The following is a 27,433-nucleotide window of genomic DNA, read 5'->3' on the forward strand; positions in this document are numbered from 1 at the left end:
GACCGATTGGTGGCAGGGTCGTCCAGAATCTGTCAAATGTTCTGGAATCCGGACCCGCCGATCTTGCCAACCTCGAGGTCCCGCCGCTGCCCGAACTTAGACCTCGCCTCACCGCCGCTCCCCTTACCTCGGGGCCTCCTCGCTGGCCCGCCCGAACACCTCCTCTGCGACAGGGCCCTACACGACCAGCTCCTCCTCGGCGGGGCCCCACCCAAACAATTCCTTCCCCCCACCGCCGTTCCGAAATCTGGAAAGACCCGAACCTGGGCTCGGGTGTTTCCGGATTCATGACGTCAGAAAGACGCTCCAAAGTCTGGAAAAATGCGGAATCCGGAACGGCCTCAGTCCCAAGGGTTCCGGATTCGGGACGCTGCACCTATAGGAGTTTGCTGCCGCAGATCACACATTACAACAGTGACTATCTTCAAAGTACTTCATTGCCTTTAAAGCGCTTAGTGATGTCCGGTGATCATGAAAGGTGCTATATAAATGCAAGTCTTTCTATCTTCCCTCACTCTGACCCCATAACTTGTCCATTTTGCTCTTTCCTTAATTTATCTTGATCCAGATCCTGTGTTCTCTTTCCGTTTCTTCCCGATTTGAGCCCTGATTCTGTTGGCTCCATCATTTTTCTCTCCCCCGGTGCATTGTGCACTGCCCAAAACACTGCTCAACACAACTGCATGTGCAGCAATGCTTTTCATCCCTCGTTCTTAGCTATCCCTAGTCACCTCATTAGTAAATTAAAAAAGCAAACGTGTGCCAAAAGAATATAGATTGAAGGAGCCTTTGACAGTTCCTGGTCAAAAATGACAAGGCGGTGGAACAGTACAGTGCGAGTGATGTTGTTCCAGGTGCTTCGATGCCGTGTAGGACTGGACTCAAGTTGTGGACTGCTGAAACTCCCAGTACACAAGGTCCAAGAACTTGAAAGCTCTTCTGCAAGATGGGCTCCAGACACTTGGCAGCAATGGGTGCACAGCTGTTCTTGTGTACTACCTCCCACAAACCCAACATACCATTGAAGTGAACGAAGATTCATTTCTTCTTATGTACATTTGCATTCACAAGCTCGTGGCGGAGTGTCTACGACCACACATTGAAATGAATTAGGTCCCAGAGCTGTTCTATTCTCTCTCTGCACCTGCCCCCGAGGTTTATAAAAGGGTGTTAATGGCACTGTGGCAATTTAAATACTAGAATGATCTCAGAAAAGATGGGAAGCCAAAAACTTACCCCATGCGTGTTGATGCAACAATGATTTAATTGCTGTTTGTGGGAATTTGCTGTGTGCAAATTGGCTGTGGTTTCCTACAAACTGGTTTCCTACATTACAGTGACTAACTTCAAAAGTATTTTGTTGGCTGTAAAAAGGCTTTGGGACGTCCAGAGGTCATGAAAAGCTTTATGTACATGCAAGTTCTTTCTTTCATTCTTTTCTTTAACAAAGGTTACTAGAGTGATGACCGAAATCCAGCGACACCCTGTCTATGGGAAAGTGGAGCGAGTATGCTGGAGAACTACATTGATACCTGGAGTCCCCAAGATGCTAATGTTAACGCAGCACTGGACATCTCCTTTACTGTAGAGATTACATTCGGCCTGGATTGTGTTGAAACCAAACTCAGTGGCGTGGAATTTCTTCCCCTATCCCACCCAAAACCGATGGATAGTAGCAGAAAATGGGGCAAAGTCGGGTGGTGTGGCTCACCGCCATGTTCCCACCCAGACCTTGATTCCACCTACCCAACAAGGTGGCAGTTGGACAAACCAGCCATATGTAAATGAGAGGAGGTGGGCCTGGGCTCTCAGCTAATATCCTTCCTTGTCACTGCTGTCTCAGTCAACCTCAGGCACTACCGGGGGAAAAGGATGAGGCTTGAGGACAATGATGGTAAGCCCCCTGACGTCAATTGATGGAGGGAGCAGGATTAGCAGCTGTTGCCTGCCCTGCCAATATGGGTTCCAAATACTAATCATTGAAGAAAATGAGTTGCTGTCCAACTTTGGGCTTCCTCCGCTCCCTCTAACTAGTCAACTGCTTCTTCTGCTGCTGCACTAGAGGTCTGCTCCAGCATTGGCAGTATTCTCCTCCTGAACTCCACCAATATAATTGTGCCCCCCCCCCCCAAAAGCCTGGAATATGGGTAGAGGTTATGGCAGGAGGAAATCCTGAGCCACCGTGACCCCACTGATAATAGTACACAGCCCCCAGTTTCTCTAATGGTCCTCTTTCCTCCTCCAAATCAGAGCATGTTACAGGCACTTGCATCAAGCTGCTTGTCCAACACACCGACTAACCTCAGTCTGGATGGGGGAGGAGAAGAAGTTTGAATTCAATTGCGTGCAGCAGCCTAATTTAAAATCAAGATGTTCACAAGGCAGTTTCAAAGAGTGCATCAGGAGTTGGAAGGCAGTGTTCTCTGTGATGTAATATCTCTGTTGGTAAGTTTACTATGTTTACATTGTATCTCCTAATTCAAAACAGCTTGGAACAAATCTCAAATTTGCAGCTGCAGAAACAACGAAGGTCGAGTTACCATATTCAAAACTGGCGATTGATGAACCAGATACAATCTGTTCTGATGAAGCCTACAAATTGGAAGACACCAATTCAGGGAAAATTTGGAAAGTCAACTAATTTAAAAAGCAACTCCTCCCTCACCTTCCTTTTCACCGATGGACACTTGGGTATGGCCTGAAATTGTGGAATTTTAATAGCAAGAAAATTGCAAGTGACTGATTTGCTAACGTGTGCTCCTGTCAACTAAGTCTCATCACTAGGAGTGGAGCCTCACCACTTCAGGGCTCCCATGTTTTCTGCTGAATCCTACGCATGCCGTTCTCGTGGAGACGGGAGAATCCAACATCTTAAAAGTTTACTGATGACACCGCGCTGTGCGATAACGTGAGAGTTTTAGGTAGATTGGCAGCTTTCAAAGGGAGATTTGACTAAGTTAGAAAAGGTCACTAGACAAACGAATCAAAGATATGAAAGAAATGCAGACGAGTGTATCAGCCTATCTGGATTGATGTGCTAAGATCAAAGACTGTAATGTGAATTCCAATGATCTGCACAGTTCTGCATCTACCTTTCTGCAGGAATTCTGAGAGATTTATGTATAATGTCAAAGACTTTGGATCACTGAAAAATTTGAGGTGGTGCCAATCTGGCACAGCAAATTCTGAAAGAGATGTTGTCCTTTCATTTATGTAATCAAAATATTAAATCTTCTTACCGTCACGACTGGACCTTGAATACATTGACATCTGACTTCATCACACTGTTTAACACAAGCTTAAGGGAATGAGTTGTGTCCAACTTTGGATAGAACCATTACTGCCACACTTTCTTTCCCTGCTTTCGAGCCAAGACCCATTGAGTTCAAGGTTGCCTTGAAAAGCTTATTGAACTTTCATTTCCATTCAAGAGAAGTTTAGATAGGCTTCAAAAAAATGATTGCTTGCTTTTCCAAGAACCTTTCTCGACATCTTGGACTGTGAAACGTCCACATTTCCCTCCCCCCACACCACCTCCCCGCCTCCCAAGAATGACACTTTCAACCTTCCGCACCATACATTCAATGTTATAAAAAGGTAATAGTGCACTCCATTAAAAGCCAGAAATTAATCTGACCACATTTCATAAATGGTGCAAAATGCAACTGTAGTTATCAACAGACTAAAAACCTACTTTAGTATCTTGGTTGGCCCCACAGCTTTAAATCAGTTTTGTTTTCACACATCCTGAAGACAAAAATAAACGACCTTTGTTTTGTTTTAAATAAAATTAAATCATGCTCCACTGCGCAGTTTCACCAACTGAGTTAAGATCACTGGTGGCAGTTGAATTTTCTTACTTAAATCGCAAGCCTTGGCAGCCGCTGTCACATTGCTTTGGAAATCCATTTGTTGCAGAAGGTTAGCTCCCCAGATATCTCAATAAGCTGAGATTCGCACATCGACCTCTGTCAGCTAATAGCTGCGTCATACAAAGAGAGTCCCTTCTATTTGTTCCAATGGAACCTAACTCGCTTTAGAGCTAGACATCTATAGTTGTTGAGAAAATGAGTCAATTCCAACTTGTATTTTTTTTTAGCAACTTTAACGTAGTAAAATGTCTCAAGATGCTTCACAGGATGAAATGTGACACCGCGCCACTTAAGGAGACATTAGGACAGGAGGCCAAATGGGCTTGGTCAAAGAGGTAGGTTTAAAAGAGCATCTTAAAAGGAGGAGAGAGGGGTACAGGCAGAGAGATTTAGGGGGAGAATTTCAGAGCTTAGAGCCTAGGCACGGTCGCTAATGGTGGGGCGAAGGAAATTGGGGATGCACGTCATGCCACCATCTGTACTTATTTTTCAAAAGATGGACTTAGATCTGAGCAACTTCAAATCAGCCTCTCTTCCATGTTGAATGATTTGCAATCAACTTCCTTCAGATATACTGTGTATCAGTGCCAACTTCTGCGAGCTACTCACACACTCCAGGGCCTTGTCCAACACTCCTTTCAGATGGAGCAGTCCTGGGCTGGTTAATGAATTGGCTCTCCAAACACAGCGATCAGAGCTGTCATCTTTCGAATGCTCATTGGAAGCATTACCAGGAAGCCAGTTTCCCTGTATTATTGGAAGATCCACGCAGACTTTAATTGTCTGCTCTTTTGGCTGCCGTCGAATGGTTGAGGAAGAACGAACAGTGAAGAAATTATTTAATGCTGTTTTGACAAGGCCCAGACTCCCACTGGAAGGCCCCCCAAGATAGAACTCCAGCTTCATTAGGCATCAAACTACAGAGAGGTCTCAGCAGATCTCCGACGTGACAGTGCAACACTCCATCTCTGGGAACTAGGGCCTCATCCCCATAGCACCTCTGCTTCCTGTTGTCTGATAGCAGTCCTGGAGAGGGCAACAGTCCAGACAACCACAGCTGATTAGCTAAAGGACAATATAGAGGGTGGGTCAGCTGAGAAGAAGGATAAGAAAAATAGAAGGGAAGAGTAAAGTTAGAAAAAAAAAAGCTTTTCACAAATCCCACCAGCATGACTTAAACAAAGCCCTATAAAGAGCTTATTAAAACAAAAATTATCACGGAGCTTGCCAGGAAATCCAGCTCCTGACAAGGGTTATGCAGCGAGAAACCTAAATATAACCAAGGTGCTGCAAAATGGCTAAATAAAAATAATCAGATTAAGTGATAAAAGTTTAAAATAGAGAAGCAGTGGATGCAAGTGTATCTCAATTGATTAGTACCCATCTGTTCTGTGCAGCCAATGGAGCTCAGATCCACAGACGACTCTTTAATACAGACTGTGCACTATTACATGCTGCACCATGCACCACCCCATTTAGGGAACAGCAGGTTTGATTTATTGATAAAGCGAGTGCTCTGGCATATAAGCAGTTTAACATTTAAAGGTTACTTAGCGGATGGTAGTCAATATGGCATTACTCAATATGGAATTAGTATTTAGTAAAACAGCACTGGCAGAGTGAGTCAATATTAGCTAAGGCTGTTGAAGACGCCTAATTCTGCTCAGATCACGTAGCAGCATTTTATGATCAGTCCAGCTTATGTCGATTCCAGTACTATATTTTATGCCTGGTATAAATTCAGTCAATGTATAGACTTCCCATCTCTGAAGGCCCAGCACTAAGCAGTTTACTCCCCAAACCATGAGAACATCTGGTGTCGGGAACCTAACTAGTTTCACATGCTTTCTGAGAAATGTATGGATCTTTGAAGTGTGATACATGGTATTTTTGGTTTTATTCACAGCCAATAATTTCAACAGCAAAATTCCATCAGCATCTACAAATCACCTCAAAGTTCTCTCAACTCAAACTTTCCTTATCTGAGGATAGACAAGCCTTTCCCAGCAGCGGGTCACACCGAAAACAAGCACTGTCCATTCGACAAGTCACCTGCTCCTTCCCCTTTCTGTTTGATGTTAATCCAGCATGTGAGCTAAACAATGGGCCGGAATATGCCTCCGACCCGATAGAAAATATTCGCATCTACCCGCTGGCTCCCGGCTTCGGAGACTTCTGGTTCTGGGCCTGCAGGCGTACGCCTGCTTAAAGGCCCACGGATCCCAGAGATGCAGGCAGTTCGGAAGCGTCCTGGGATTAGGTGGACCAGGTGCTCCTATCAGAAAGGAGGATTCCATTGCTGTAATTTTCAAACGGAATGCCCCAATGACAAGCAATGGTTTTCCCAAATAATTAAAGAATTTACACAATTCTAATAAAAATAAATGTTGCCATTTTCATGTTTAAATAAAAGTTTCTTCAATGAAACATTTACAATAACAATTACATTTTTTGCAAAATAATTTTAAAGATCAAAATTTACATAAACTAATTTTAAATGTTTGCGGATTATTTTTTTAATTATTTAATTTAAAATTTATATTAACCCTTACGCCGGTGAAAGCTGGCCCTGCATCTGCTTTTACCAAGCACAAGGGTTTCGTGGGCATATGCTGGGCAGTAGTTGGGCAAATAGCCTGACTCTGCGCCAACGAAAAAGTGATTGCACTTTCGATTCGGAGGATCGGTCAAGGTGAACCTTGACAGATCGCACGTTCTGGGTATTTGCACATGCGAAAATCGCAGGGCCTTTTACGAGCCTTACGATGTCATCGGCCCTGCAAAATCCGGGACATAATTCTTTGCTAAGAATCTTCGTTGTTCAGAAAGTTGGTACAAGAGGTTCCTCACCGCGCAAGCCTGGACTGAAGCAGGACAATCCGAGCCCCAATCTACATGAATGGCAATTTGGCAGTAACTTGGTTTGGATATCTTGCATTGAAATGTCACTTTGGCTATATAGTAGTTTAGTGCTTATGTTGGTGGACTAGTAATAGGAGACCAAATCTCACCGTGGCAGTTTGAGAATTTGAATTCAGTTTGAAAAAGATTCTGGAAATTAAAAAAAAAAATGGTACTAGTAAAAGTGACCATGAAGCTGTCGGATTGTTGCAAAAACCCAACTGGTTCATTGACCTTTAGAGAAGGAAACCTGCCATCCATACCCATGTGTGACTCCAGGCCCAGACCAACATGGTTGACGCTTAACTGCCCATGAAGTGGCCCAGCAAGCTATTCAGTTGCATCTAACTTGGGCAACTAGGGATGGGCAATAAATGCTGATCTTGCCAGTGATGACCACATGCCGAAATAAATTTTTTAAAAATAATCTACTTCACAATAATTCTGGTTCCAAAACATATTTACGTTTGAAATACTCGCACGTTTTCCAGGACCATTTTTGCCAGACCTTTGACCACGACGAATGATTCGAACTATCCCGCCACCTTCGAATTTAAACATGCTCGTCTGAAAATGACTGTTGGCAAAAGGACATGCCAGTCCTCTGGCTGCCATTTTAGCAAACACGCTAAATAATTTAAGACAAATGGGTTAACACCCGTGTAAAAAGAGGGGACGGAGGAATGTCATACAGAGGTGTTAAGTGACTGTCCGCTGATAGCGGTGACAGCAGCTGGTGTCTTTTGGTGTTAGAGAGTTAAAGCAATGATCCTGCAGCAGCTACACTAGATAAGGCAGCAGGCAATCTGAAAAGCAAACACTAAAATTGGATGGGTGGTGGGGGGAGAGGGGCTGCGAGGCAGTCACTTAATGGAATTTAGAGCTAAAATGTAATCAGGCCACACAAATTAATTCCATTGCTGTGAACAGGATCAGAGTTAAGCTTTTCAATTTCTACTCACTTATAAAAATAGGCACTCAACAGTTGGACGCTTAAAGGTAGCTGATTATATTAGCAGCACTTTTATCTGCTCAAATCACAGAGCGCAGTTGGCAGATGTGGACAGCTTCGGAGTAAAGACAGAATTTTAACTCTGTACTTTTTTGGCAAGACTTGCAACTCCATACATAGTTTCCAGACTCTCTACTCTTCAACTTTGGCATCTGAGGTGCAGTAATTATTCACATGTACTTGGTTGAAGAACAAAAGCGAAAGGGCCTCAAGCGGAGTGTGTCACACAGCAGCCACGGCACACAGCGCAATCACCGATCGGGCTTGAGGCCGGCCTCGACTGCAGCAGCTTTACATACTGGCTGCGGGGACAAGGGAGTGGAATTTAAGTCAAGTCACATTTAACTTTTTAAAGGAACATTCGATTCACAACAGCAACTTTCAACCCCCTTCATCATCCGTTTTGTCGCTTCAAGTAGAAAAATAGTTTGCGCGCCATTGCCTAGCACCTGGCTGCTGATATAACAAGTGCTTTGATTTGTAGTATAAATGGTGGCAGTGGCGTCAAGTAATGATGCTCCCTTTGGCCTTAAGAGTACACTAAACGAACACTGAAGGCATTTGAATGCAGTTCTTTTGTCCATGATTTTAATGGCAGCATGAACTCATTTAGTTCAAGAGGGTTAAGACCTCCATTAAAATAGCGGGCAAATCTATTAAGCTTTCATGCACCGACACTGCCTCAGCATAATTTCAAAGCCCTTGTTCCATGGTCATTCGTATCATCAGTACCGTGCTGTGTGAATGTGGGTGAGCAACTTCACAGATAGCAGAAGCCCTTTAAAGAGACTGCATCGCTTGTCAAAGAAATGTTAACTGTTACTCATCACATTCCCAATCAAGCAAGTAGCACATTTTGGAAAGACCGGTTTAAAAATATTGCAAGGTAATGTTTCTGGTTGACCAAGTATGAATCTGTTAAATTGACAGCAAGGCCTAGGGGAAAATGGATAGCACAACTCAAGGACCATTCTGATCCTTCCTCAGAACAAGTCAATGCTGCGGCTTGATTTGCAGCATGCTTTGAAATTGTGCTATTGCAAAGGTCCAGCAATGATATACACCATGGCAAACTAGGAGCCCAGTCATCCGAATGATAGCGAATCGGAAACCGCTTCACACTCTGTCCGATTTTCTCCTTCATTGAAGTCAATCTGGATTACGTGGGTCTCAGTTGGCGTTGCTCACCAGGAGTTGAAATTTGGGAGATGTGGCACAAACGAGCGAAGAAAGTGAATGATGGCTATGTGTTTTATGACCTGCTTCCTGGGAAATTTGAGCTGCTCATAAAAATCCATCCTATTACTATTTGTGCTGGGAACACACGCAGAGTGTGATGTGCACTATACACAAGACTGTTTATATACTAGTTGATCTCTGGTGGTGTTGTCCATGAGAAGCCAGAGGTGTTTAACAAGGAAGTGAATCTCCTGTGCTATTGCTCTCAGTAAGAGGATAGGGTGTTTGGGACGAGAATGCTGCGTTTGTATGAATTCAGTTGTGCATTCCCCTTCCCTTCACCTCGCCCTTGGTAGCCGTGCTTTCATCCACCAAATCCCAAGCTCTGGAATTAGCTGCCCAAATCCCTCCCTTTCCTCCTTTAGGGGAGTTATCTCTGCTGTCCTGGCAAATATTTATCCCGTAATCAACATTAAAAACAGATTTTTATCTGGTCATTATCACATTGCTGTTTGTGGGAGCTTGCTGTGCGCAAATTGGCTGCCATGTTTCCCACGTTACAACTGTAACTACACTCCAAAGGTAATTCATTGGCGGTAAAATGCTTTGGTCGTGAAAGGCGCTGTATAAGTGCAAGTCTTTCTTTTTTCTTTCTTTAAGACTCTCCTTAAAACCCACTGCTTTGACCAAGCTTTTCTTCAGTTCAGTGTCTATTATTTTCTGAATACACCACTTTGAAGCAACTTGGAGTGTTTTTCTATGTTAATGGCGCAATATAAACTCAACTGGATGATGGGAATATCAGCAATTGCAGGAAGTAGTAAATCAGCTGGCAAGAGCAGCCGCTTAGTGAGGAAAATATCAACTTGTATTTATATAGCACCTAGTGAAATGTCCCAAGGTGCTTCACAGGAGTATGTGATAAAAAAAAATTGACACAGAGCCGCATAAGGAGAAATTAGGGCAGGTGACCAAAAAGCTTGGTCAAAGAGGTAGGTTTTCAGGAGCGTTCTGAAGGAGGAAAGAGAGGTAGAGAGACGGAGAAGTTTAGGCAGGGAATTTCAGAGCTTGGGGGAAGGCACGGCCACCAATGGGTGAGCGATTATAATCAGGGATGCTTAAGAGGGCAAAATTAGAGGAGCACAGACATCTTGGTGGGTTGTGGGGCTGGAGGAGATTACAAAGATAGGGAGGGGAGAGGCAATGGAGGGATTTGAAAACAAGGATAAGAATGTTGAAATCAAGGCGTTGCTTAACCGGGAGCCAATGTAGGTCAGCGAGCACAGGGGTGATGGGTGAACGGGACTTGGTGCGAGTTAGGACATGGGCAGCCGAGTTTTGGATCACCTCTAGTTTACTTGGGTGAGGATTTAGGGAGTATACATTTGGGGTAGAGCAACAACTACTGAAGGTGAAGGGACAGTGAGCAGACGAGGGAAATTGGAGAGTTGGGGACAGAGAGAATTTGGGGGTTTGGGGTCAAGAGTATTTGAGGTGGGATGGGGAATTTGGGTTAGTGGCTAAGGTAAGTGCTCATTTGGGGATAGTGAGTGCATACATATAGGGGAGCGTGTTAAATGAGGTAGTGAGTTAAAAGGGAGTGAGTAGCAGTGTGGAGGGTGGGCAATGGAGAGTTGGAACAACAAAACAATTTTGCTCATAAAAGCTTCCTTACAAACTGGAGCATGGCAAAATACAGTTGCGATTAATTTAAATCTTTACATTTACTAACTGTCAACAAAACACAGGTGATGGCAACCCAAGGCTTTATGTTACTTGAGAAACTTTCAAAATTCAATCAACTTTTTTTTTAATAATTGGAATTATTTGACAACGTGAAGACAGACAATGTTTCTCTGCCCAGCTATTTGTCTGATTTATGCCGTCACTCCGAACAAAAAATTCGGAGTGATGGCATAGATAAACAGTGGCTAACATGTGAAACTTTAACTGAAACAATTCATTCTGCAACTTGATTTCACCTGGGTAAAGCTCCAAATGAAATTCAAAAGCTTTCCACATCGTGACCACGATGAGATGTACCCTCGCAGTTGTCAGATAGACCGCCATGCGCACTGATGAACGATGGGATATTCTGCACAGCTTATGCCATCTCCCTGTAGCTAACCAAGTGACAGTGCTGGGTCAAAAATATCTATTTTAAGCACTGGCTTTTAAGAGAGGCTGAAGCCCTAGTGTAAAGTATGTTAAAGAAGCAACTCCAATACATAGAAGAAAACTTTTTAGGTTAAGATTTATCTATTGTGTTCCTAACACAGATGAGGCTGCACACAGGGAGGTTAAAGTAACAGTGACCTCAGTCTTTAATAAGACACTCCAGAGTGAGGAACAGGGCAGAGGGCCCGGCTTATATACAGTGCTCCCAAGGGATGCTGGGATCCCTTGGGACTTCAGGGGATGAGCTCCCTGGTGGCGGAACATGGGAGTGCATGCTTTACAGATACACATCATCACTCCCCCACCCAAAGTCAAAGTGAAAACTATTTACAAGGTGAGGCGGTCGGGAGCCTTTCTTTCCCTGGTGCACCGCCTTGGTACAAATGTCTGTTCTGGTGTGTTGGCTGTGCCCTCGCTGGGCTGGTGTGTTGTCGGCCCTGCAGGGCTGCTGGGTGAGCCTGGCCTTGCTGGGCTGTTGAGTGTGATGGGTTCGATTTCCTGGACCGGCGTGGTGTCGTTGATTCTTTGGGTGTGTGTTGTGGTGTCTGCTGTGGGTTTTTCAGGGCAGTCTGTGAACCGCAGCCTAGTTTGGTCCAGGTGCTTTCTGCAAATTTGTCCATTGTCTAGTTTGACTACAACACCCTATTCCCTTCTTTAGCTATCACCGTGCCCGCGATCCACTTGGGACCATGTCCTTAGTTTAGCACATACACAGGGTCATTCAGATCAATTTCCCGTGACACAATGGCGCGACCATCATTTATATTTTTTTGCTGCCACCTGCTCTCTACCTGATCATGCAGGTTGGGGTGAACCAGCGAGAGTCTGGTTTTAAGTGTCCTTTTCATGAGTAGCTCAGCCGGGGGCACCCCTGTGAGCGAGTGGGGTCTTGTGCGGTAGCTGAGCAGTACTCGAGACAGGCGGGTTTGGAGTGAGCCTTCTGTGATTCGTTTAAGGCTCTGTTTGATGGTTTGTACTGCCCGCTCTGCCTGCCCATTGGAGGCTGGCTTAAACGGGGCCGAGGTGACATGTTTGATCCCATTGCGAGTCATGAATTCTTTAAATTCAGCACTGGTGAAACATGGCCCGTTGTCACTGACCAGTATGTCAAGCAGGCCGTGGATGGCAAACATGACCCTTAGGCTTTCAATGGTGGCGGTGATGGTGCTTCCCGACATTATTTCACATTCAATCCATTTTGAAAAAGCATCCACCACCACCAGGAACATTTTACCGAGAAACGGGCCCGCATAGTCGACATGGATCCTCGACCATGGTCTAGAGGACCAGGACCATAAACTTGGTGCCTCTCTGGGCGCATTGCTCAACTGAGCACATACGCTGCATTTCCATACACATGACTCTAAGTCAGAGTCGATACCCGGCCACCACACGTGGGATCTGGCTATCGCTTTCATCATTACTATACCTGGATGTGTGCTGTGGAGATCCGAGATGAACTTTTCCCTGCCCTTTTTTGGTAGCACTACGCGGTTACCCCACAACAGGCAGTCTGCCTGAATGGACAGCTCGTCCTTTCGCCACTGGAACGGCTTGATTGGCTCTTGCATTTCAACGGGGATGCTGGCCCAGCTCCCATGCGGTACACAGTTTTTTACTAGGGACAGCAGAGGATCTTGGCTCACCAGCATTTAAAAGGGAAAAACCGCGCATGCGCGATATTTTGAATGGGTTGTAAAAAAATTAAAGGGACCATTTTTTGTAACCCCCAGTAAGATACTAAAATGATCTAACCAACCCTTGCCAACTCTGCTGAAAACATCGACTCCTTGCTGAAATATCGCTCCAAGTTCCTTATCCAAATGCCATTATTCGTGTGTGAACTGCTATTCCACTGTGAACGCATCACAACCAAGCCTATCCGTAGCTTCACCCAACATTCGTGTTCTCTCTTACTCTCTGGTTCAGCTAGTCACTGATTAAACTCACCGAGCCATTGGAGGGAGGCAGCTTGCATTTATTTGAACCGCAACAGCCCATGACTGTGAAAGCTCTAAAAGGTGCTTGAAGCCAAAACTGCAAGTTATATGGCAAAATTCTTTCAATTTTTCCAAAGAGAGAGAGTGCATTATAGAATAAAGCCTGCTTTGGATTTAGAACGATCTGAACTCAGCTTAGATTTGAGCCTTGAAATCACTCCAAGTACTCATTATTAGTTATCATGCATACTCTCAATTTTACCACAGGCTTATTGGGAGGGAAACTGCAGCTGAAGACTGCTCAACACATATTAAAGTTTAATACAGTAATTCATATTACAATGCATATTGTAATTGAGGTTTTTCAGCCTTCTCCGGCAGAGATACAATTGAAACCGAAAGGGGATTATGTGGACCATTATTTCTGTATTAACAACGGACCACTGTATCTACCTCGCTGAACCAAAATTAGATGTTTCTCCGATATGACAGTCAAAGAAAATACCACTTTACCTCAATGGTAAAAAAAAGTGTCAATTATTCGTGTTGATATATTCTGTACCTGTAGTTTTAGACGGACTCATTAACTGGTATTAGAAATGACAATGGTTTCAAAATGTAAGCTACTGAAATCCTATCCTTCGGCTTGTGTGGAGCATAAACACGGGTTGAGTGGCCTGTTTCTGCACTGTAAATTCTACACATCAACAGTATATTATTGACAGTAACATATGTAAAGCCAATTGGTATCAATTACAGATCTTACCCTGCCTTTTTTAATACTTAATTCCCCCTCACACCATAGATTAGATTAAGGGAAACGGGTTGCAGAGATACGAGAACAGGGTGGGTAAATGCGATTACAACTATTTGCTTGTATGGCGGGTAAATGTCAACATGGACAGTTGGGCTGAATGGCGTATTTTCTTGTTCGAATTTCTATCTATTGCTCAGGCATGAAGGCAGGAAAGTAATCCGTTCCCAGGACCACCGACGTCTGAAACTGACCACAAGAAGGTGCTCAACAGCGGCGATGCTGGCTGTGGCTGTGGCGGAGGCGGAATCATTAACCCTGATTCTTGTTGCTCCTTCCCAGTGGAGGATGCCTCGCACTTGCTCAGTGGTGCTCTCTGGTGGCTCAGCCCACAACAGGAAGTCGCCTTGCTTGGAATCCTGTTCGTGAGGCCATGGGGCTCCATATGTTTGTGCACCAACTCACATCACCACCAGATCAAGATGATTTTCCTCTACTGAAGGTGCTGGGCACCTAAGTCCTTGCTCAATTGGCCATATGCAAGTCCAGACAACAAATGTTGACAAGACTGATTGGACACTCAAACCTGGATTCAATACAGTTTTCAATGCACACATTCTGCATGGCTCAATATTGCACCCAATGGTCTCTTTATCCACAGGACCATTGGATAGCATGCTTTAACAGATCTGAAAGAAGTGACTTGTTTTGTGCATACAGTACTGTCGAACCCAACAGAACGAAGGGCCTTATTTCAATGAAGTAGTGCAAATAACAAGCCTACTGCGTATATATAACCAATGTGTGCAGCACGGAGGAGCACTGAATGGGCGAAGCTGAAGGTGACTGAAACTAACAATAGCATAATCCTTCGGAGCAGTCATTACGGGTCACAGCTGGCCAACAGCTGCAAGTCTGAAAATGCCATTGACAAAACATAGTGAGCGAGACCCTTCCCTATCCAGCAAAGAAAGTCCTTCTGGGAATACTGCCGAGCCCCTGCTTCCTCTCAGCATAAGAACACAGCATCTCTTTAGCATTTAGCAGTGCACTGATTCGGCCATGTATTTGTGCTTTGGAATTTTTCTGTAACTTTCGAGTGCTTTTTTTCCCCTGTGAGCTTTCTCTCTTCTCTGTGCTTCAAGATTCAAGCAAAATGTTTCAGGATCATAGCAAAGAGATTGCTGTTGAATTAACTGCAACTCAGTATATGGTCGACAACCTATACAAAATGGGATTCAGTATCAATATCAGATAATACATCATTGTGGAAATTTTGCAATATAATTAGGAACTCCTGCTTACATTAGTAAGTCAGGTGCACGCCACAGTACGGACTCTAATCACTCACTGAAATAGGGATATGCAGACTTCTTACTCCATACGGCACTTTTAAGGGATGTTTGCAAGCCCCACCTGCTATTCTCATCGATGTGCCTGTGCGTAATTACACTGATACGAGACCAGTAACTGCAGAAATACACAGCTACATCGACAGTTCAGTAAACTGACAAGAGCCGCAGTTAGGGAGCTAAACAGTAGCCCTTCACTAAAAAACTCTGATGCATCTTGCTATTCTCATCGAGCAATCACTGGATATGGCCAGTTCGCCAACATCAAAACCATAAAAAATAGGACGTGACTGCTGCCAATGGTAGTAGTTGCGCATGCGCAGTTCCGGTGGGTTTTTTTGTTTGTTGTCGCCGAGCTTTCCAAAATGAGGAATAAAGAAGCAGATAAAAAAATAATCTTGTTCAGTTGTGGTTTAAATGGCCCAGAAATTGTGGTCGAAGACTTTTACCAGGCAAAAGAGTTTTAAGGACATTCACTGGGCAGGAATTGGGCAAATAACCCAACTCTCCGCCTGCGGAAGCCCTTCTCCCGGGGATGCATGCAGGCGCAGTGCACGCCTAAACCCGGAACTTGCGGGTTCTCTTCGGGCACCTGCGCACATCTTACCCACCCGGGGAGGCCGTAATTTACGGCCCAATAATTGCGTGAATTGCAGAATTTATTCAGGGATGAGCCACTTGTTTGTGCACTAAATTGTGGTTGGTCAGAGTCGGCAGTCTTTTGGTGGGGATAGTTTGGTCCCAGCACTGTCTATTTTGCCTATGGGTAGTTGCGTTCGTTAATATTTTGTAATTTACTGTTCTGAGACTAGAAGCATTCAGAGATTCCTGTAACAGTCATAGAGACGGTAGATTGGAAATCTCTAACATTAATGAAACTTTACTAGTGATGTGCTCCAGCACTTCACAGATCCTCCGTCTGTTGTGATGAACGTTATTTTTAAAATTTGGGACCTGACAGTTATGTGCAGAATGCTTCTGCGCAGCTTCCGGTAGCTTCCAGTTCACTGGCAGTAGTCACTCCGTAAATAATTCTCTCACTCACTTCACATTCGCACAAGTCAAACTTCAAATTTACAACATTAGCAAGTCTCATAACAACTATATTTTTCCCCTCCATCACCTAATTACACTGGCATGCAGTAAATTTATCACAAGGGCAATATCCAGAACTAATCCTAACAGGCAGCCTTTCAAGTCAGTAACCTAGCAACACAGGACGGATAGTTTATTATGACATCATTAGTTTAGCAGCACTGAATGGCCAACGGTGACATCACGCCTATTAATCACAAGGGCTATGAGTCACGACAAAAAAGCAGCCATTCACATCAATGGCTAAACATCTTGGAATGGCTTCTTAGGACAGTGTCAGTTTACAACAGGCCTCGTCACAGACTGCTGCTTGTCCATCCCCACCCCCTGCAGTCCACTTTTCTGTCGGCTCCCCCCCAAATAAGGTAAATGGCATCCTATGAAAATAATGTCATGAAGCGTATTGGCAGGTGTACAGGCCACAACTCATATCAGCCATTACCCGAAGGGAAAAAGCTCAACTAAGGCTCTACCTCCAATTAAACGGTTTTCATTTTGTTTTGTTTTTAAAAAGGCTATGGGCTGGATTTTCAGATGGAGGATTTTTCGGGCGGTAAAGTTTACACCAGGAAATGGTTTGTGTCTGCAGCCACAAAATTTAGCAGCTGGGCCCCAGAGTGTGGAGCGGGGCGCCAAGCGAAGCGTTCGTCTTTTAGGGCGCAAGGCCAGCTGAGCAACTGAAAATCTGTTGCTAAAAAGCCAGCCTCGGAGCACCCCAAGAGAGGCTTTCGTGGAAAAAACAAATCACAACAAAGCACACAAAAAGCATTCCCAATACCTTAAAGACCCCACATTAGGATAAATCCCCAAAATAAAAATAACCAAAACAATCAAATTTACCTCATTCATTAATTCCATCATTAACCGCCGCAGGTGGTTTTCCAGGCGGTCCCACTACAGCGCGCTAGGAGGTGAGCAGCAATCAAAAATCAAAGCGCTGTTGAAACCGATGGCGTTGCACACCGGTCTGACGCTCCCGGCAACTAATTTCCTGGCAGGGAGCTGGAAGCCCGCCTGGAAAGCATTCCCGCTGCCATTACCGCCCCTCCGGGGCACGAACAGAGGCAGCAACATACCAAAAATCCAGCCCAAGGTATACATACAAATCATTCTAAATGTGTGAAAACGTGTGGGTACCTTTTTCCTTTGTCAAGCTTTTTAGGATGGTTATCCTCTTTTCGAAACATGTTCAAAAAAAGAAAACATTTGTTGATCTCTACTTTGTTTAAATTCAAATGCAATCCCGCACAGTTCGTGTCGTTGAGCATCATCATCATCATTTGACATTATTTGGCAAGACAAAACATCAGCCACCTAATTCTGGTGCTGCTCTTAGACACCACATGCTTTCCCAAAAATATTTAAAGAGACAGCGTGCTTTATTTGCAATGGCCAAAGCTGCACTCCCTCCTCAGTTATTTCAGCCTGCTTGAGTTATTTATAGTACAGGCAGAGAAAAATAATACTTCACGCATTAGGCAAAATGTATACAAATTCAATTTACGCATTTAAACATTCTCTTTGGAAAACATAGCCACGATGGTTAAGGTAAGCGACTTGAGGATGGTGCAACATACCACAGCAAATGTCTACACTTACTGTACACAGAGTGAGTCGCTGCCCCAGGAGCACAATTTGGCACAGGCAATCAAAATAACAGCTTCCGAGTGAATAAATCGCCTGCTGCAACAAAACATTTGGTCCAACTGTGACTGAATGTTTTAAATGTAACGTATGCTGTCACTGACCTTGTTTACTGTACGGATACCAAATACACAACAGGAAAAGTCACTGTTCAATCAAAGGACTTGCATGTCATCTGACATATTTCTTGTACAATACCCTTAATTAATCGCCTCAAATTGCTCCCACCAGGAAGAATCTCCAGCACATCACCCTGTGCAACTTTAAACACCCTTTGCCGACACAACTCAAGTTTGGAAAGACAAAATCTGTAATCGTACCGCTGTCGAATTCATCAAGTAGATAAAGCATAAACATTTTGCACACAAACCATTGCTCAAATCCTACAGGCAACAAGGCAAGTTGAAGATGTTTGAGCATTGCAGCTCAATGCACTGCGATGTTTATATGGAGGTGTCCCAGAAAAACAAAGTGTTGGGTTTTTCGTCAGAGGGAAGGGAGGATGGATAGTCCTTACACGTTTACTGTTTTGTGGGGCATTCACATGCATCCACATAAATTAGGAGACTGTGGCCTGCTTTTAGAAAAAAAAATTGTTCCTTTTTCCCTCGCCAATTTTCTCCCTTCACTTATCGTGGTGACGCTGAATCATTGCTGGGGCACAGCTCCATGGTGAGTACCTTGCCCAAGTGGCTATTGCTCAGCCTAGGCTGCAAGTGTCGCCCAGCTATTCAACTGCATTGGCATCACTGCCAAGTTCGATCCTGCTTCTCACATGATGGCCACACAGGCATTTACAAGAGGTGTCACTGGATAGCAATCAATGTCGGTAACCCTGATTGATTTTTTTTAACCTCCCACCCCCTCCCTGACCAGGAGGTGCTGAGGCCACTGGCAGCAATCTTGCAATCCCCCTGGCTGAAATTAGGCACGTGAGCACAGGGTGGGGAACGATGCTGGAGCCCCTTCTGTCTGCATAGCTCAAATGCTCGCTGGATTAATCCGAGCCGCTGGCAGCTAGGCCCGGATACAAGGTGTCACACGGTCAAACGATTACCAGTGCTTCACTTAAACACAAGGCGAACTGTTTTGTACATTAAGCTCAAGAGGGATGACATAAAGGCACACTGCCTCCTTAAAAAGAACAGAATGCGCTTGGCCTAATAAGTTGAAGAGCAGACATCAATACACGGTAGCCACACCTCCTTTCTTACCTCGATGATCCGGTCGTGAACTTGCAGCCCATCTGCTTGGTCAGCAGGCCCATTCTCCATAACTTTGGAAACATAAATTCCTTCGCTTGAAGAATCCTCCTCACTGTTCTATAAAGCAAGACAACAATGAGTCAATGGGGAGTAGGTACCCTATTAATTCATTCCTTGGTCTCGGGGTCAGAAAGAGGGCGTGGGGGAAGCTAAAAATTTAGTGTTTACAAACTCAAATAGTAACCTGGGTTCTTAACACTAAAACATACTGTTAATTATTTTAGATTTGTATCCGTGGCTCAGTTGGTAGCACTCTCACCACCGAGTCAGAAGATTGTGGCTTCCAGTCCCACTCTAGAGACTCGAGCATATAACTCAAGCTAGCACTTCTGTGCAGTATCCGGAGGGCAGACCGAATCTCGATTTAATGTCTCACCCGAAAGAGGGCAGACGTAAAAGTTCACGAGGCACTATTTGAAGAAGAGCAGGGCAGTTCTCCCCGTCTCCAGGTCAATATTTATTCCTGAACTAACATCACTATAAAAAATATTATCTGATCTTCAAGACTTTGCTTTTGTGGGAGCTTGCTGTGTGCAATTTGGCTACCTACATTTCCTAAATTTCAACAGTGACTACTCTTCAAAAGCACGTCACTGGCTGTGAAGCGCTTTGGGATGTCCCGAGGTCATGAAAGGTGCTATATAAATGCATGGATAACAAGAACCTGAGAATAGATGTAGATTATTAAATTAACAAAAATAGTACTGAAGATATGTTTTTCATTTGTCAGGATTTATTCAGGCCTCGGCACAATACTCAGTCCAGCAAATTTTTTAATCTAATAGTGCCTCCTTCATCCTGGTAGCATAATTAGTTGCAATTGGTAGTTAGGTCAGTATAAGGAACAGCACGAGTTAAGTACAGTAATTATTTTTGGACCCATTTTCTTGCAGTATAATCCAGTTGCTCTTGAACTCCAACACGTGTTAGTGAACTACACCTGTACACCGCACCATGACAACAGAGATGTCAAAATAGCGGCTGAAAATAGCACATTTCCTAAACACCCTCCCAGCAACTAAAATGATGATTGGAAGAGAGCAAAGTGCATCTATTCTTCAGAAAGGCCAAGTTCTAAACGCGTACTTCAGAGACCTTCTGTTCTCATAGAAGTACGAAGCTAAGCCAACTCTGTAGCCCAATCATCCAACCAATCATGTAAATCCCCAGCAAGAAAAGATTAAGAATTGAAAACTTCACAAATCACTTTACCGATAGGATAACTTAAATATCTTCAACTTGTGTGTCCTTTGAGGACCATGCAAAAACCTTGTAAAACCTCACTTCGGGCCCCCGTGTCCCTGCTTTGCCCTCAGTAAAAGAAACACACAACTCGGCCCATACCCTACAGCCCACGCCAAGGTTTAATTCCCCGTGTAGCCAAGTCACAGTTCAACTCAAGATGAAGAAGACAGAGGAGAATTCTTTCACGGTGAGGTCATTATTCTAGAGAGTTGGCCCATTTCTAAACTGGTTGTGCAATTAAACCTAAACATTTCCCATGCCTACTTCTGCAACAGGACTTGCACGACTACTTCGTTCATCGACTTCTAATCCCACTCCCTAACTACCTCCTCCCCTTCGCCAAGATCTGTACTTTCTATCTTTCTAAACCTGACAAGAGGGATCAGAAGGACAATGCCCTGAAATTTTGCAGGTGGCAGTTGTTCCGGGATCGTGCCCGCCAACACTGACCCACGGCCTGGTTTGCGAGGTCATTGGGTCGACTCCTCGTTTCCATGGGGTTGCAAGGAAGTGCCACTTAGGGTATTTCTTTGGGGCCCAACCTCCTCCTCCTCCTTGCCCCATGCGTCATGAAACTAGAGTGACGGAGAGGAACTGCTGCGGCCCACGCTCCGGCCCAATATCAGGCCTGTACCTCAAACAGTGGGGCTAAATGCACCCTGTGGATACCTCATCTTTCTTAGTGTTCCGGCTGCCACTGATGCACCAGATCCCCATCTAGGGCAGAGTGCCCTCCCGATCCCATCCCCCCAATTCGTCATTTACCTGGTATAGGCAGATGGAAGTTTCCTTGGGGTTCCACAGACCTCCACCATAGTTACCATTGGAGTCCAAAAGAACCCTTGTAGAATTTCAAGTCCAATATTTTTATTAGAAAACTTCCTGGCATAACACTGATTTAGCCTCCTCCAAGTTACTTCCAAACCTGCAATCTAAGGGGTCAAGTTTCGGGTCGCGCCTAGAACGGCGCAGCCCTGACATGGACGCCCGTTTTTCGCACCTAAAAGCGCGATAAAAATGTACCTTGCAATTCTCGGGCTCCCTGCATGTCCAGGTACGAGTGCCTGGCTTGATATTGCCGACCTGGGTAAGGTCTTCTGCCCATCAGCCTACGGGCTATGACGTTCCTGGTGCGATGAGCTCTAATCAATTCTCTCCTATGTGGTGATTTGCTGGCGAACCATTACATAATCCGTGGTGTTGACAATGCAGCACCCATACTGCAATTACAAATTTAAGTTTCAAACTGGCTAGCTGGCTGCCTCTCCCTCCCGGTGCTTTGCACGCCTACGCTGTCCCCTGGCCGAATGGCCTCAGCCTCCCTCACAGCTCGAAGGCTGCTTCCTGTTTCTTCGGCTGCCGTCAGCCACTGCCGCCGCCCCTATCCCGTGGCCGAATGGCCTCAGTTACCCTCGCAACTCGAAGGCTGCTTGCTGTGTTTTTGGCTGCTGTCAGCCACTGCCGCCACCCCTATCCCGTGGCCGAATGGCCTCAGTTACCCTCGCAGCTCGAAGGCTGCTTGCTGTGTCTTCGGCTGCCGTCAGCCACTGTCGCCGCCCCTATCTCATGGCCGAATGGCCTCAGTTTCCCTCACAGCTCGAAGGCTGCTTGCTGTGTCTTCGGCTGCCGTCGAGCCACTGACGCCGCCCCTGTCTCTTACATGGAAGGAAGGCCTGCCTGAAGCACCACAGCTCGAAAGCTGCTTGCTGCCGTTGTTGGGCTGCCGTCGAGTCACTGACGCCGCCCCTGTCTCCTACATGGAAGGCCTGCCTGAAGCACCGCAGCTCGAAGGCTGCTGCTGCTGTTTCACACAGGTAGGAATATTCAATATTTTGTATTTGCTTTGCTTAGCTTATAATTTTTTATTCAGGATGGCTCTTTATTTGTATAAGTAAGAGTGTTGAATGCTTGTAGAATTTAATTACTTCCCTCCCCCCCCCTCCTCCCCCGCTCCCTATACCTGATTTGTAACCTACGCCTGATTTCTAAAGTGTAGGCAAGGTTTTTCTGAGCGTACAAATATCTTCACTTACTCCATTCGAAGTTAGTTTGGAGTAAGTTTTCACTGCCTAAACTTTCAAAACAGGCGTAAGTGGCCGGACACGCCCCCTTTTGAAAAAAAATGTTCCAAAATGAAACTGTTCTAACTGACTAGAACTAGAGCAAACTAAATGACGAGAATTGCAATTTTTAAGATACTCCATTCTAAACCGGTTGCTCCAAAAAAAAATAGGAGCAACTCAGGCCGAAACTTGACCCTTAAGAATGGTACTTAGCTTATTTCAAGTGCACCAATTATGGGTTTAAACAGTATTTCTTTACATGGAATATTATTTTGTTCTGGGTCTAATCCAATTCTTTCCCCAGTGTTTTGACATTGCAGTTTACAGAAGAAACCGTATCTTGATTTTGGACAAGTGATGAGCCTTGTCAGGGAGAAAACACAGGGTTGGGAATTAGATTAGGAAGGGCAGGATGGAGGACTGGTGCTCAAAGAGGAGGAAGTGTTCTTTACTCATGCAGTGGCTCTCAAGCACACACCTTCGGCCCGCTGTGAATAAGCGCAGCACTCTACTTCCAGATCCTACACAAATGTCCGTGGCCTTTGGGAAGCTCGGGGGGAGGAGTTTTTTTGTGATGAATTAAATAAAATAAACACTTTCCCTACTGTCACGTCTCCACGAGCCAACTTTACTGACCAAGATGGGCTGGGGACATCCTCAAAGTCAAAATCACGATGCAGCCAACATGCAGCCTGGGTGAAGTTCTAGGCTTCACCTAGACACCTGCCCACAGCAGATTACCATATTATGCAGAGATGTTATCCACAGGCACGGGGTTAATTTCTATGCGGCGATGTTGACACCCAGCTTGATCACTCCACATCAACCATTGGCCATTCTACGACCCTCTCCACTTTGTCAGACTGCCTATCTCCCAGCAAGTCATGGACAACCCGGAACGTTCCCCAGTTGGGGAAAAACAAATTTATTTTATTCGGTTCTCATCCATGACTCCGTACCTTTGGGCTAAGCTTCATCCTCTCTCTGGCAGCTCACTCATGCTAAACCAAATGCTACACAATCGAGCTGAGTTTTGAAAGTCATATCATATCCTGCACCAAGACCACTGTCTTCCACATCTACAACACCCCCCTCCCCCCCCCCCCCACAACATTCACTGGCTCCCAGTCTCCCAACAAACTGAGTTCACAATTCTTGCCCTTATTTACAAATCCTTTTTGGTCTACAACCTCCTCCCAGCCTCCTGGCCCCCTCTCAGGCTGCCGATCTCTTGCTCCCCACTCGTTGGTCTCCTGCTTCTTATATTCTGCAGCAATGCCAGCATCAGTCAATTATGGATTAAAATAAAACTTCCGATTCTGTGGGTAGCTACGGTAAGGGCACAGAGCTCCCAATGCCTGCCCCGCCCCTCGCTCCCCCCTTGCAAAGACTTTGGGCTGGATTTTCCGATCTTTTACGCTCCGAGTTTCAACCCAGAACGGTGTAAAAGGCAACGGAGAGGTCTCCGGTCGGGTTTTGCGGCAGCGCTAAGCAGCACCATCGGGAAGAGCTGCGGAGGGTATGCAACGCCCCTGGCTGTGACATCGGCGCGAGTTTTGAGTCTTGCCCGGATCCGTCCGCCCAGAAGTGTGCCTGCAATGACAGCCTGGGAAATCAGAGTGGTCGAACAATCCCGGCGATGGAAAGGAAGGTAATGTATTCCAAAAGTAAGTGCGAATGTTTTTTGTTTAAATTGTGTGTGCGATTTGTGTTGCGGTAGCGTGGGCAATGTTTTTTTTAGGTCCTTAGATCCCTAGGTCTCCCCCCACCCCCAACCTCTCTCGTCACGCTGTCTGTTTAGTTCGGGAGTTTCCCTTCCTTGCGTCAAGAGAGGTGTACAACGCCGCCATTATCACTGCACCCCGACAGGGCCCAGATGCCGAATCTTAAATATTAAAGCCCAAATTATTCCCGGCCTCGAACTTTCCCACCCCGCCGCCATTATCGCCCCGAAAACAGAAAAGCTTAAAATCCAGCCCAAGACTGGAAAGTAGAATGGTCATTTTATATGCAAGTTGCTTTATACGCAACTGTATAAAGTACATCCCCACAGCACCAGTGGTGTAGCTGGTGTCCAGGAACGAGAAGCAGCCTTTGATCAGTACACCAATTCAAACACACAAAGGTGCACTGGTTTACTTATGGCTATTTGATTTGATCAAGTTATTTCTGAGACTGAGATTTCGGTACGCAAAAGAAAATTGGGGTCAAGACTCCACTTAAAGCTGTACTATGCCTTTTCCAAATAAATCTATTTGTAGAAGTTCAACTCAATTATTTTTTCCCCCTTTGATCCCAGCATCAGCGAATCGCTGTAATCTCAGTCTGCTTGAGCTGGTTTAGATGCTTTCACTGTGCACGAGTGGATTAGTGCAGTAAACTCAATAGTTCTTTTTTAAAAAAAGACCAGCAATCAGAATTTAAACAGCGAATCGGTATATTTGCAAGCAATGGCAGGAGGTTTCAATGCAGCACAATGCAGGTATCTGTACTCGCATATTGACTTTTAGGTCAATGCATTATGAACAAAGGTTTTGAAATGGGTTCTGATCAGTAGTCTTACATACCAAAATCGAATACATGGCTCTTATTCATCTTAATTGCATTCTTAGTAAAAAGCAGGTAATATAGATAGAAAATATCAGCAAAAGAACTTGGAGCTCATCCAGTTTATGAGATCGTCCTTGATTCCACATTCACAACAAAGCTAGATCTTTCTTCAATGCTACATCAAGTTGACCTGGCTTGTGGAAGGAAGTAGAGCGTGTAAATGGCCGATAATTGGGGCGCATCAGGGAGAGGTAACCACAATATGGGCCCAAGTTTCCACATGATTTGCGCCTGATTTTTAGGAGCAACTGGTGGAGAACGGACTATCTTAGAAATCGCAATTCTCCACATTTTTTTTTCTGCAGTTCTAGTCAGGTAGAACAGTTCTACTTTGGAACAGAATTTTTTCTTCAAAAGGGGGCGTGTCAGGTCCCTGACGCCTGATTTCAAAGTTTCCACAGTGAAAACGTACTCCAAACTAAAGTAGAATGGAGCAAGTGAAGATTTTTGTAGAACTGAAAAAACCTGTTCTACACATTAGAAAATCAGGCGCAGGTTACAAATTAGGCGTCCAGAACGAGGTGGGGGGAAGGGAAGTCATTAAATTCTATAATAAATCCTTATTTATACTTATACAAATACTATACAAGTAAATCCAACCTAAATAAACATTTATAAGCAAAGAAAAGATTAAATAAACCATCTTCCTACCTGTGTGAAAGTGCTTCAGGCAGGCCTTTCGGGACCGAAGGCTGAACGGGCCGGCCCGAGACTTCGGGCAGGGCCCGTCCCCAGCACCAGATTTACAGGTAGGTGGCGTTGGGTTGGGTCGGGTTGGGGAGGTTCGGTTCGGGTCGGGGGGGAGGGAGAGGGAGAGGGAGAGAGGGGGAGAGGGAGAGAGGGGGAGAGGGAGAGGGAGAGGGGGAGAGGGAGAGGGGGAGAGGGAGAGGGAGAGGGGGAGGTCAGGTCGGATCCAGTCCGGGAGCGGGAGTTGGGTCGGGTCGGGTCCAGTGGGGGGGGGGTCGGGTCGGGGGGTGGAAGCGCGGGTCGAGTTAGGTCCAGTCGGGGGTGCGGGGAGCGGGAACAGGAGCGCAGGTCGGGTCGGGTCCAGTCGGGGAGGCGGGAACAGGAGCGCGGGTCGGGCCGGGTCAGTCGGGGGGGGGGGGGGGGGAGGGGGGCGCGGGTGTCGGGTCTGGTCCGGAGGCAGGGGGGGGCGGGGAGCGGGTGTCGGGTCTGGTCCGGAGGCGGGGGGGGGGGGGGGGGGGAAGCGGGTGTCGGGTCTGGTCTGGAGGCAGGGAGCGAGTGTCAGGTCTGGTCCAGAGGCGGGGGGGGGGGGGGGGGAGCGGGTGTCGGGTCTGGTCCGGAGGCGGGGGGGGCGGGGAGCGAGTGTCGGGTCTGGTCGGGGGGGGGGGAGCAGGAGCTGGCCGTGGGCGGAGCCTTATTCATGCAGCCCCAGTGAGGCCATTCAGCCAGGGCTAGGAGCTGCGTGCTTCACAGTTCGGTGCCTGGAGCTACTGCACTTGCGTGCCCAATGTAGCGCGCATGTGCAGAGGTCCCGGCACTGTTTTCAGCACAGGGACCTGGCTCCTCCCCCCCACAGCTCGTGCTGGCTGCGGCGAGGGCCAGAGGACCTGCAGGTAGGTGGAGAATACCGAGGATTTTTTTAGGCGCACTTTGTGGCGCGAAAAACGGGCGTCCAGGTCGGGACTGCGCCGTTCTAGGTGCGTGTGGAAACTTGGGCCCAATAATTCAGTTCAGTGTAGGAATAGAAAAAGAAAGTCAAGGCAAAGGGTACTTGATGAGAAAGAAAATTAGTGAGACTGAAAAAAAGAAAAAAGATCTTGCCCAGACTAAGTTGAGAGGAAAAATTGGCAAATAAAACTGTTGAACTCCTCCTGAGGTCATCGCCATCACAGATGCCAGTCTTCAGCCAATTCGATTCATTCCACGTGATATCAGGACAGCTAAATGCACTGGATACAACAAAGGCTATGGATCCCAACAACATCCTAGCTACAGTGCTGAAGACCTATGCTCCAAACATAGCCATGCCTCTAGCCAAGCTATTCCATTGCAGAAAGCTATCCGACTATGTACAGAGTTGCCCAGATATGTCCTGTCAACAAAAAGCAGGAAAAATCCAACCCGGTCAATTATTATTCCATCAGCCTACTCTCAATCATCAGCAAAGTGATAGGACTCATCAACAGTGCTAGCAAGCAGCACTTATTCACCAATAACTTGCTCACTGATGCTCAGTTTGGGTTCCACCAGGATCACTCGGCTCCAGATCTCATTACAGCCTTGGTCCAAACATGGACAAAGGAGCTGAATTCTAGAATCAAAGTCAGAGCAACTGCCATTGACATCAAGGCAGCATCTG

The 27,433-nt window shown here is 45.8% G+C and overlaps 1 protein-coding gene across 1 annotated transcript in view; it reads right to left on the reverse strand.

Moving 5' to 3' along the window:
* The window catches only part of pdzrn4 (PDZ domain containing ring finger 4), a 572,541-nt gene that overhangs the window by 497,986 nt on the left and 47,122 nt on the right, over positions 1-27,433 (reverse strand). Inside the window, 1 exon segment of the mRNA XM_070900642.1 lies at positions 19,142-19,249. Coding sequence (XP_070756743.1) covers positions 19,142-19,249 — 108 coding nt within the window.

The sequence above is a fragment of the Pristiophorus japonicus genome, chromosome 15, assembly GCF_044704955.1.
Source record: "Pristiophorus japonicus isolate sPriJap1 chromosome 15, sPriJap1.hap1, whole genome shotgun sequence".
Lineage (NCBI taxonomy): Eukaryota > Metazoa > Chordata > Chondrichthyes > Pristiophoridae > Pristiophorus > Pristiophorus japonicus.